This window comes from Balaenoptera acutorostrata, chromosome 1 (genome assembly GCF_949987535.1).
Source record: "Balaenoptera acutorostrata chromosome 1, mBalAcu1.1, whole genome shotgun sequence".
In the NCBI taxonomy this organism is placed as follows: Eukaryota; Metazoa; Chordata; class Mammalia; order Artiodactyla; family Balaenopteridae; genus Balaenoptera; species Balaenoptera acutorostrata.
This window is the reverse complement of record NC_080064.1, coordinates 151,562,311-151,575,157: the sequence shown is the minus strand read 5'-3', so window position 1 is coordinate 151,575,157 and position 12,847 is coordinate 151,562,311. Positions and strand designations below refer to the sequence as shown.

The window sequence follows — 12,847 nt, the reverse complement described above, 5'->3', positions numbered from 1 at the left end:
GGTGAAGGGTACAAAGAAAGTTTCAACTGTATCCATACCTTTTAATTCCTAAGAAGGTCTGATCCAAGTTTGGCAAAATATGAATAGCCCTTAAAAATAAGTGGTAGGGGGCTTCCCTGGTGGCACAGTGGTTGAGAGTCTGCCTGCTAATGCAGGGGACACGGGTTCGGGCCCTGGTCTGGGAAGATCCCACATGCTGCGGAGCGACTGGGCCCGTGAGCCACAACTACTGAGCCTGCGCGTCTGGAGCCTGTGCTCCGCAACAAGAGAGGCCGCGATAGTGAGAGGCCCGCGCACCGCGATGAAGAGTGGTCCCCGCTTGCCACAACTAGAGAAAGCCCTCGCACAGAAACAAAGATCCAACACAGCCAAAAATAAATAAATAAATAAATAAACACACAATTTTGAGAAAAAAAAAATAAGTGGTAGGTACAAAGATGTTCATTATGTTATACTCCATGTTTTCTATATGTTTGAAATATTTCAAAGAATTTTTTAAAAAATCAACTCTGATGTGTATGCAATGGATTGGAAGAGAGTAAGAGTGAAACAGAAGACCTTCAGGAAAGCATCTCTACAAATCCTGGCTAGAGTGATGGTGACCTAGATTAGAGGTGATAATAGAGAGGTGAAGAGAAGTGGATGAACGTGAGATTATATTTCAAAGGAATAATTTGTAGGACTTATTGATGGATTGTAGATGAGGAGTTCAGAAGAGGAAAGAATCAAAGTTGACTTCTCACTAAAGCAGTACGTAGGTGAAGGTGTTGTTTACTCAGATGGGGAAAACCGGGAATGGAATCAGTTGGAGAGCATGAAAGAATCCTGTTTTATGTTCATCTCTTATTTCTACTCAGACATAAGCTCTTTATGGGGAGAATCTTTTTTATCTCCATATCCCCCAGAGTTACTAACATAACTATGCCAAATAACTGTTATATACATTGCTTAAGTAACATGTTTTGAAAACTAGACAGCCTTCTTTAAAAGTGTCAGCTTTCAAATAAGCCTGATATCACTTAATATTCTAATAACAAACAAACAAAATTCCAAGAAGTTCCCTAAAAAGTTTTCCCATGTAACTTATTCAGTTTTAACTTCTATACAAATTTATGCTTTCCACTTTTCTCCTAAGCCATTTTAATTAATTTCATATGATTTTATCAGTTGAATGTATTATAAGCTATGTAGTATTATAAGGTGTACCACTGTAAAAGGGATAGGATTTATTTATTTATTTATTTATTTTTAATAAATTCATTTATTTATTTTTGGCTGCATTGGGTCTTCATTGCCGTGTGCAGGCTCCTCATTGTGGTGGCTTCTCTTGTTGTGGAGCACGGGCTTCAGTAGTTGTGGCATGTGGGCTCAGTAGTTGTGGCACACGGGCTTAGTTGCTCCACGGCATGTGGGACCTTCCCGGACCAAGGCTCGAACCCATGTCCCCTGCACTGGCAGGTGGATTCTTAACCACTGCACCACCAGGGAAGCCCAGGGATAGGATTTATAATAGGGTTATTATTACATAGCATCTCCTTATAAACTACTACTTATATATTTTAGTTACAGTTTATAGACCCCCTTATCTCATGTGATTCATAACAACCTCAATGAGTAGGCAGGACATTTCTATAACGTTTAGTGACAGAGCTGGAATTCACACCTAAAGCATCAGGCTATGTAGACTTCATCATAAAGAAACCTGTGACTTGCCCAAGTCACAAGTTTCAAGTGACTTGCTCAAGGACATTCAGCTAATAAAACTATAAGTTAATTTTGCTGTGCTTAAAGAGCTGTTGCTATTCTAAGCTTATAAACATTATGAAAATGTATAATGACAAAAATCTCAAAATTTATCCAAAAGATAGATTCTAATTATTTGATTAACTGTGAAGTCAGAATCACACGACAAAGAAGATTTTTCCACTAATACTACATAACTGGAATGGTAGGAAGAAAATCATGTAGACCGTCAAAGGATCATTTAAATAAACCGGTTTTCCCTCCTAAGATAAAAAGGTTACCAAGTTTCTTTGGAGAATTAACTATAGTTAAAAAGTAATACTTGAGTATATTGTGATAACACATTTTTCAATTATTATTTTTTTGTTGTTCAAACCAAAACAAGTATATGTCAACCACTGCATTTTGGCAACTAACCCTTTTTAGTGAACCATGACAATTAAGTGTTAGGTCCTAGGTCAATTTTTATTATCAAATACAGTGAGTGCTGTGATTTTAACCAATTTCAGAGTATCTTTACTTCCCCCTCTCAGTTTATCCCATTGGCTTGGGACACTTAAGAAGGGCAAGGAGACATGTTAGAAAGTAAATCAGAATTCAACAAGGGCGAGGTACTCAAAGCCATAAGTATAGAAATCCCATACAAATAAATGAAGGTCTTAACTGTTTTACTGATACTTCAGAAATGGTACTCTTGGGCTTCCCTGGTGGCGCAGTGGTTAGGAATCCGCCTGCCAATGCAGGAGACACAGGTTTGAGCCCTGGTCTGGGAAGATCCCACATGCCGCGGAGCAACTGAGCCCGTGCGCCACAACTACTGAGCCTGCACTCTAGAGCCCGTGAGCCACAACTACTGAGCCTGCGTGCTGCAACTACTGAAGCCCACGTGCCAGAGCCTGTGCTCTGCAACAATAGAGGCCACCGCAATGAGAAGCCCATGCACCACAACGAAGACTAGCTCCCGCTCGCCACAACTAGAGAAAGCCTGCACAGCGCAGAAGCGAAGACCCAGTGCAACCAAAAAAATAAAATAAATAAGAATAAATAAATAAATTTATAAAAAAAGAAATGGTACTCTTGAGCACTAAAGGCAAATTTCAAAAGGTCTCAAGAAAACTGCTAGAAATTTTTAAATGTGAGAATAGAGTCATTTAAAAATACATATGATCCACATTTTTAGCAAAGTCGGTTCTATTGCTGGATTTACAAAATTGGTATAAATTTTATTTCTTTGTGATTTAGAGGGTGCACCTAAGTGGACACAGAATTGAGTTCAAAGGCATAACAAGTGTATGTACCTCTTCTTAAGTTCAACATTATATTTTTGTTGGATTTTATTCTGTAAATGATGAGAAACCAGTGATGGTTATCACACTGAGGAGAGACACCATGAGTGCTTTAATAGTATAACTTTGGCTGTAATGCAAAGAATGGATGGTTTAATAGCATTAGAGATGGGAGGGTATTATAACAGAAGTTAGAGATTGACAAGGTGTTATAATAGTCTAGGTCAGGAGAGTGCTTAATAAAAGTCCAGCTTCCTGGGTCCTAGCCCTGGAGATTCTGAGTTGGAAGGTTTAGAGCAAGTTCTTATAATCCTAAGGGAAAAAAAGACTTAAACACTGATGACTGGTAGTGAGTTAGAGCATCAAAGGGAAGATAACCTTGATGCTGAAACCTTTAAGAGTATCAGGAACTCCTGAAAATTACAAGCTCATGCTTCACTTTTACCATAAACACTGACTCACCTGGATCAGGGTCATATTTTAGGTCCAATGAATGTACAACAGGGTGGTATTGCTTCTAAACATAAAATAAAACAGATTTAATTTAACAACTTAGTGCCTCATACAAACATTTCCTTCAGTTTATGCAAGCAAATATATTATTAGTCAGTAGTACCATTCTTTTGCCAAAAAAACCCCACAAAAAAATAAAAACAAACAAAAAACCCCAAAATTAGATCCTGAAAATCTGTAGCGAAGGGAGGAGAAAAGAAGAAAAGATCAAACTAAGTCTGAATTATACCTTTTATAGTATTGCCACCTACTGCATACACTAAGATATAGCACCATAAAAAAGCATAAGAGGGAATTCCCTGGTGGTCCAGTGGTTAGGACTCCACGCTTTTGTTGCTGAGGGTCAGGGTTCGATCCCTGGTCAAGGAACTAAGGTGCAGCCAAAAAAAAAAAAAAAAAAAAAAACCAGGAAAAAAAAATGCATGAGAAAAGCAATCAAGCAAATTAGAGGCACAGAGATGGAATCTCGTGTTTATAAAGTACCAGGTAGTTTTCAAATTATGAATGGACTGTTTTTCAAAAGTTCATTTTAAGACAAGTGTTTAGAACTCAGAACTCATATTTCCACAGAAACTCTGTTTTAAAAAGTGGCCAGGCCACTACCACATCAGCACACTAATGCCTACCTACATAGCCTGTGATACACTGGGACTGCAATAGCAGAACTATAAGAACGGGATCCAAAATTCAGGCAAAAAGAAAGCGAAGAATGTCTCTCCTTTCTCTTGCCCAAAGTAGCAGGAGCCAAAAAGGTTTTTTTGTTGTTGTTGTTGTTTGTTTGTTTTTTTAAAAAGCTGTCTTTAGTATCCTCACCCCATCCATTTTGCATCAATTTTAAACTTCCACAGCAGTACCCCACCTAGGCCGGCCAACTTCCTTTCTTTTATACAATACTGATCACTAGGTTTTGGTGGGGGAGGAAGGGTAGTAATAGAGAGGGAGATGCTGGAAAATAAATACATTTTGAATGTTTTTCCCGAGGAAACTTTAAAAGTGGATGAGGCAAAGGGAGTTGGGTATTTCTTGGAGGACTGACTTCTATGGAAAAAAAAAAATGAAAAATTTTGCTTATAATCATTTTTTTCTCACAGAATGATAACTAAAATGTTTTAGAGAAAGTACCTGTCTTCACTCTCTAAAACAATTCCTGAAAGGAAAGCAACTAGAAAATTTATATGTGAAAGTATGCTAATTTCAAAAACTAATGACAAAAAGTAAAGCACAATCAAAAGCAACATGTATGTCTCACTCCAGAAGCAATGCCATTCCCAGCAAACCTACTTCCACCTCATCATGATTTTTGGAGCAAAACAAATTATACACAATTCATAAAGTAAATTTTGGTGTTATAAAACAGGTAGTCAATCTTCATCATCGATTTAACTAAAGGGTCTTCCAAAATACATAACATATACAAATAATGTGCCAAACACAAATGACGGATAGAAGGAAAAGGCTTAAAAAATACATTTCTTTTTCCCTCCCGGCCTCAGAATTAAGTCACTGTCAGTCTTCCATCTTCAAATTCTATTTTATCATCAGCTGTATTCAAAACCTAGTGTGACTTAGGAGGAAAACAACAATAGTAACTGAGGCAGGAAAGAGAAAGAAAACAAAATGTCATTTACCTCCACTTGGATCTCATACTTTAATTTTTTTACTGTAGTAAAATAGACATTACATAAAATTTACTATTTTAAAGGTAAATCATCTTACCAGAATTTCTTGTTTTGCTTTTATGATTTTGATGACACATTCAAGGATCTTTCTGGGATACTGCTTACGTTTTGTGGCTATATCGACTATGATTTCATCAAACTGGTCTTCAAGGACTTTGATATCAGAATCTATTTCGAGGGAAAAATAATATCAAAAAATTCCTTAAAACACATTTTTTAATATTCTATATGAAAATGTAACATAATAAACTAAATTTAGAAAACACAAAATTTAAGGAAAACAAATATGGCAAGTTAATGGATGCCCCACTTTGGTAACTGATTCATTTATTCATTGAACAGTCGATTACTTACTGAGCCCCTATGGGAAGCCAAGCCTAAATCAGAAAATACAAAGATGAACATAACATAATCCCTGCTCTCTAAGAGCTCACGGTTCACTGCAAGAAACAGACATACAACTGCAAAACAACTGAATACCTCCAGTAGAGGTATGAACAAAATGCTATCAGGACAAAGAACAGTGGAACACTAACTCTGCCTTGGGAATTTAAGACTTTAAAGAGAAAATAACATTTGATTTGGAACTTGAAATATAAGTGTAAATCCATTGCATAAAAAAAGGTAGGGAAAAAAATAATAGGGAGATGCATCTGAAGCAGAGAAAACAGTATCTGCAAGATCAAAGAGTCTTTAGGAAACAGAAAAAGATCTAAATGGCTGCAGGTTAAAGTATAAGGAAAAAAGGATGATAATATATAGAACAGCCACACTGTAAAGAACATTTAACATCAGGGATGCTAACAAGTTTTGACTTTATCATGTGCTGAACCAAAGCCGTGACAATAGCAGTGAGTGGAGTAGCTAGATCTGAAACAGGCACAACTGGATAAATGGTAGGAAAACGTAGAAGATATGGTGACTTTAGAGTTTCTTCGATTTGGCTAAAGCTATCTTATCAGTTGCTTTCCTATGTTTTAAAGTACAGTTGACCCTTGAACAACGTGGAGGTTAGGGGCACCAACCATCCTTGCCGTCAAAAATCCAAGCATAACTTTATAGTTTGCCGTCTGTGGAAACTTTAGAGTTTCCACATCTGTGGATTCAACCAACTACAAATGGTGTCGTACTGTATTTGGTGAAAAAAATCCCTGTATAAGTGGACTCTTGCAGTTCAAACCTGAGTTGTTCAAGAGTCAAATGTACTGATTCTCAAACTCTGAAAGAATGAATAATCACCTGGGGAACTTGTCAGAAGTGCAGAAATTTCTTTTTACTTTTTAAAAAACAGCTTTATTGAGGTGTAACTGTCATACAGTGAGCTGCACATATTTAAAGTATACGATTTGATAAGTTTTGACATATGTGTATACCCTTGAAACCACCACTACAGTCAAGATAATGAACACAACCATCACCCCTAAAAGTTTCCTAATGCTCCCTTGTAATCTCTCCCTCCTGCTCCTCCCAAACTGCTCTCTATCCCCAGGCAATCACCGATCAAATTTTTGTCACTATATTCTAGTTTTCATTTCCTAGAATCTTATATAAATGAAATCATACAGTACATACTCTTTGGTAAGGAGAAGTGCAGAAATTTTGATTCCTAGTAGAGTTCTCTGGAATGGGGCCCAGAAATTAAGCACCCCAGATGAAATTAATGCAGGGGATACATCAACTTTATTTTGAAAATCACTTTAAAAAGTAGCAAATATTAAGTAGCTAAAAATACTAAAGAGCTAGGTCCTCAGCTTAACTGGTCTTACGTCATTTGTGTTCTGCTATGTCAAAGTCTATGATAGAAATAGATCTATTTATTTTATTGAGTAGAGCTTCATTAGGGAGAAGTCTGAAACGTTACATATTTTGAGAACATTTTGAGACACTGCTGACATACATCAGCATAAACATATATATCATAAAGATTAATGAGGTATGTATCATGTATGGTCCTCCATTCGTGAAAAGAATATTCACTAAGTCCAATTAAATTACTTCTTCTGAGAGTATTATAAAATATAGTCATTTCTTACTTTGAATACTCATTTAAATGAGCAGTCTTCCCTATATTTCATTATTTAAAAAGTTCAATCACTAGCCTGAAAGGAATATTGTAACTATTTCACAATCAGTTTAAAAAAACAAGTCTCGGGCTTCCCTGGTGGCGCAGTGGTTGAGAATCTGCCTGCTAATGCAGGGGACACGGGTTCGAGCCCTGGTCTGGGAAGATCCCACATGCCACGGAGCAGCTGGGCCCATGAGCCACAACTACTGAGCCTGCGCGTCTGGAGCCTGTGCCCCGCAACAGGAGGGGCCGCGATATTTGAAAGGCCCGCGCACCGCGATGAAGAGTGGCCCCCGCTTGCCGGAACTAGAGAAAGCCCTCGCACGAACCGAAGACCCAACACAGCCAAAAATAAATAAATAAATAAATAAATAAAAGGAATTATTCTCATGGCCTGTCCAAATTATTTAAAAAAAAAAAAAAAAAAAAAACAAGTCTCCCAGCTAAATCTTTCATGTAGAGAAGAAAATGGTTTCTTAGCGCCACCTAATGATAAAGCTACAAAATTGAAATGTATAAATTTGTCATTAATCTAACAAACATGTACTGTGTGCCAAGCCAAGTATTGAAAACATAGTGATGAGAAAAAAAATATATAATCCCTGCTCTCAAGGAACTTATCTTTTAATTCTTAAATGTGTCAGGTCCGGCCTTCTGAATTCAAGTCCTTTCAGGGTAGAAGGGCAGGGAGGAAGTTGGTTTCATTTGCACATTCATTCATTCTTTTATTCATTCACTCATTTGCACAATGATCTCAATGAACAAAACAGACAAAAACCTCTGCCCTTGTGAAGCTTACTTATTGATTCTATGTATTAGATCAGACACAGATCCTATTAATTCTACCTGCTAACATCTCTTGAACCCGTCCTCTTCTCTCCTTTCTTAGGGTAAGTCTTCGCCACCTTTTGGTGTATTACTGCAATAACATACTAAGGTCTTAGAGGTTCTCCCTTGAATTTCTCCCTTCTCCAATCTGTCCCCCACACAGCCAACGGTTAGCTTTCTAAAACACAAGCCTTTTCTTGTTATAGTAGTGCACCCTTATCTGTGGTTTCACCTTCCGCAGTTTCAGTTACCCACGGTCAACCATGGTCTGAAAATATTACATGGAAAATTTATAAGTTTTAAATTGTGCACCATTCTGAGTGGCATGACGAAAACCTCGCATCATCCTGCTCTGTCCCACCCAGGACCTGAATCATCCCTTTGTCCAGTGTATCCTGCCCATTAGTCACTTGGCAGCCATTGCTGCAGTATCGTGGTGCTTGTTTTCAAGGAACCCTTATTTTATTGGTACTTAATAATGGGCCCAGGACTTCCCTGGTGGTGCAGTGCTTAAGAATCCGCCTGCCAATGCAGGGGACACGGGTTCGAGCCCTGGTCCGGGAAGATCCCACATGCCGCGGAGCAACTAAGCCCGTGCGCCACAACTGCTGAGCCCACGTGCCACAACTGCTGAAGCCCGCGTGCCTGCAGCCTGTACTCCGGAACAAGAGGAGCCACCGCCATGAGAAGCCCGCGCACCGCAACGAAGAGTGGCCCCCGCTTGTCGCAACTAGAGAAAGCCCACGCGCAGCAACGAAGACCCAATGCAGCAAAAAATAAATAAATTTATTTTAAAAAAAATAATAAAAAAAAAAAATAATGGGCCCAAAGCACAAGAGTAGTGATGCTGGCAATTCAAATATGGCAAAGAGAAGCTGTAAAGTGCTTCCGTTAAATGAAAAGGTGAAAGTTCACACCTTAATAAAGGAAAAAAAATTGTATGCTGAATTTGCTAAGATCGACAGTAAGAATCAATCTTCCATCCATGAAATTGTGAAGGAAAAAGAAATCTGTGCTAGCTTTGTGGTCGTACCTCAAACTGCAAAAGTTACAGCCACATTGCATGATAAGTCCTTCGTTAGGATGGAAAAGGCATTAAATTTGTACAAGAAGATATTCTGAGAGTGAGGGAGAGAGATCACATTCACATAACTTTCATTACAATGTATTATTATAATTGTTCTATTTTATTATTAGTTATAGCTGTCAATCTCTTGCTGCGCCTGATTTCTAAATTAAACTTTATCATATATATAGGATGGATAAACAACAAGGTTGTACTGTATAGCACTGGGAACTATATTCAATATTCTGTGACAAACCATAATGGAAAAGAATATGAAAAAGAATATACATATATATGTATAACCGAATCACTTTACTGTACAGAAAAAATTAACACAACATTGTAAATCAACTGTACTTCAATAAAATTTTTTTTAAATAGTAGATACAGGGTTTGGTACTATCTGAGATTTCAGGCATCCACTGGGCGTCCTGGAACACATCCCCCTCAGATAAGAAAGAACTACTGTAATTTTACTTTAAAAACCTTCACCAGCTTCCTATTACCTACAGGATAAAGTGCAGATTCCTCAGCATATCCTACAGGGCTTTTTGTGATCTGATCCCAACTTATCTTTCTGGCCATATCTGTCATTAGTTTTCCCAATTCACTGCTGACATTTTGCAAACATATCACTCCTTTGTGCCTTTGCATATGCTTTTCTCTTTGCTTCAAATGTCCTTCCTACCTCCTTTCTGTCTAGCACACGCTTACTTATTAAATGCATTTCCTTTAACAACAACCTACTGTTACATCTTCTCCCATTTCCTAAAGAGTAACAGTGATTCTTTGTCCATTTCCTTTCCTTAATGATGAGTTCCTAAATGGTAAGAACCATATCTTTTCATCTATTTCCTGGAATTTGGCATAGTGTCTGGCATTTATCAAGTGCCCTTGAAAGAAGGTAAGAATGTAGTATTCTCAACTATTTCCCCTCAGAGTTATAAGGGGGAAAAGGGATAGAGAATATCCACACTTCAGAGCCATCCACCCAGGCTGCCAACCTGTCAGAAAATACATGGTAATCTATAAACTGATGAATCATATTGCTGAAGGCAGTCTGGACCAAACAATAAAGCAACTCCAAAGTGACTTCAAAGAACAAGAGTCAGATAAACACACAGTAGAAGCTGTGTAGTTTGAAAATACTCCTAGGTGATTCTGATACACTGCCCCTCCCCCACTAATTGGCAATCACTCATGGTATCTGGAAAATCTGATGTTATTTTTTCCATTTTAATATATAAACCGGAAAGTGAACTTTGGTGACTTTGAAGAGGATTAATGCCGAGGATTAAACAGTGAAGTCTTCTGGGCAAAGAATTATCTTAATGTTGAGGAGAAAAATTATAGCCACAGAGAATTACTTGATGGGCTTGGAATAAACTCAAGGGTATAAGTGGTTAATCTGAACAGCTAGCAGTGATATCAATCTATGCTGGTCAAATCTCCGTACTATCACCATGGGGACCAACAAGACACTCCAGTCCTCTTACCGGGGCAGCCCTTCTCCTGGACATTGCTGGAGAGTTCTGCCTCTCTTCCCACACTGATCATTCTTTTTCTACTACATTTTTACCTTCCTACACTGACCATTTTCTTTCTATTAAAACTTTTATTTCTTTAGGTATGTCAACATCATTAGTTAGGGTACAATCTAGTCTGCTCTAGACCAGGAAAATATTCTGTTTTATTAAGGAGGTTTCTACAAATACTGACCTCATCCTTTACATGGCAGTTTTATAGTTTAACTTCACATTTCTAAGAGCACTTCACTATCTACTCAAAGGATCACTTGTAAAAATACAACTTGATTTATAAAGTATTAAGCATAGGGACTCTCTGGACCTGTTTCTTCATCTGGGGATAGTTCTACAGTATTTTCCAATAAGCTACTGACAAGGGTACTTTTGAAGTTTAATCAGATGAAAGTCTTGTTGGGAATGCCAGATAGTATATATCAATATAAAGGATCACAGTTACCACTACGTTGCTTGCCTCAGCTTATGACCTCAATAGTCTTCTAGATTAGTTTTCTCTTTTTTCCAGCAAAGGAACTCTTCCACTAAAGGAATTTTAAAAGAAGTGACACTGAAAATGGGGATTAAGAATTAGCACTCAAAATAAAACTAGAGGGAATTCCCCGGTGGTCCAGTGGTTAGGACTCCGCACAGGTTCGATCCCTGGTTGGGGAACTAAGACCCTGCAAGCCTCGCAGCACGACCAAAAATAAAATAAAATAAAATTAAATTAATAAATAAAACTAGCCACAAAAATAACTCAGAAATGAACGACAGAGGGACAAAGCAAAATCACATACCCATAAAGTAATTGTCTGAAGCTTCCTGCCATGTTTGCCCATTAATGCTGACATTCTCTTGCACAGCTGATTCAAAAGTCTGCAATAAAGTCACAATAGTCAAGTCATTGAAAATAACTTTAAATACTGAACTCAAACATTTTGGCAAAATAACAATTTCAGAATTTGTGATAGAGAATATTAAAAAAAGTAGCAGGGGCTTCCCTGGTGGCACAATGGTTAAGAATCTGCCTGCCAATGCAGGGGACACAGGTTCGAGCCCTGGTCCAGGAAGATCCCACGTGCCTCGGAGCAACTAAGCCCGTGCGCCACAACTACTGAGCCTGCACTCTAGAGTCCGCGTGCCGCAACTACTGAAGCCCGCTCACCTAGAGCCCGTGCTTTGCAACAAGAGAAGCCACCGCAATGAAAAGCCTGCACACTGCAACAAAGAGCAGCTCCTGCTCGCCACAACTAGAGAAAGCCTGCGCACAGCAACAAAGACCCAACGCAGCCAAAAATAAATAAATAAAATTTTTTTAAAAAAGAATGCATATATAACTGAATCACTGCTGTACAGTAGAAATTAACACACTGTAAATCAACTATACTTCAATAAAATAAATTTAAAAATAACTATCACAAAAAAGAATGTGATAATACTATATTATGTGGTTTTAGATAAAGAGATATCAACATAATTAAAGTCTCCGCCTTTTATCTGCTCTCTTAATTATAGTAAAACAAGTTAATTCCCTTGGTAGTTTCACACCTTTTATCTTCTAATCCACTTTCTCATCCATTAAATAAGGTATAATAGGTTAAGCCAAGTTCCTCTTTTTTGTAAGGCAATTAAATGTTCTAAGCACCTTAGCACTTCCTAGAAAGGGGTAAATTCTAAGATCATTACACAACAAAACAGTCTTCTCCCAAGAAACTACTAAAAATGTCCTCAGGTATGTCTCTATTCTGCCCTTGCTTGCAAGGAGAGAATGATATAAGAGCCAGTGTACACAACACTGGAATACAGAATCACAACCCAGGGAGTGTTCATTCTTCATCCATTTAACCTTTATTTTGGTTGCACTGTGGTCATTCACACTCAAAACTGTACTGCGTTATAAGCATTTTAACTTGTTTCCTGAATATAAATAGTGTGCTTCCTTTTGACAGGCACAAATCCCTCAATTTGTTGTGTCTTTCCCCAAAAAACTATCTTCTTCAGGGCTTTGCAAAATATTTAAGAAAGGAAGGGGAAATGTATTATAAGGGCCAGTGTGTGATCTTACTGAAGTTTATAAGCAAGACAGCTTCCTTATCTACTTTAGACTTGTAGGGAAAAAGTTTTCGCTCTCTTCACAAGATGTT

At 37.9% G+C, this 12,847-nt stretch overlaps 1 protein-coding gene across 2 annotated transcripts in view; it reads right to left on the bottom strand.

Moving 5' to 3' along the window:
- Window positions 1–12,847, bottom strand: part of NSL1 (NSL1 component of MIS12 kinetochore complex) — a 54,831-nt gene that overhangs the window by 41,074 nt on the left and 910 nt on the right. For both annotated transcript variants that reach the window (XM_057551763.1, XM_057551770.1), the window contains exons 2-4: window positions 11,501–11,579; window positions 5,259–5,389; window positions 3,492–3,546 (exon numbers count right to left, since the gene is read on the bottom strand). In XM_057551763.1, the coding sequence (XP_057407746.1) occupies window positions 3,492–3,546; window positions 5,259–5,389; window positions 11,501–11,579 (265 nt within the window). The remainder of the gene's footprint in view (window positions 1–3,491; window positions 3,547–5,258; window positions 5,390–11,500; window positions 11,580–12,847) is intronic.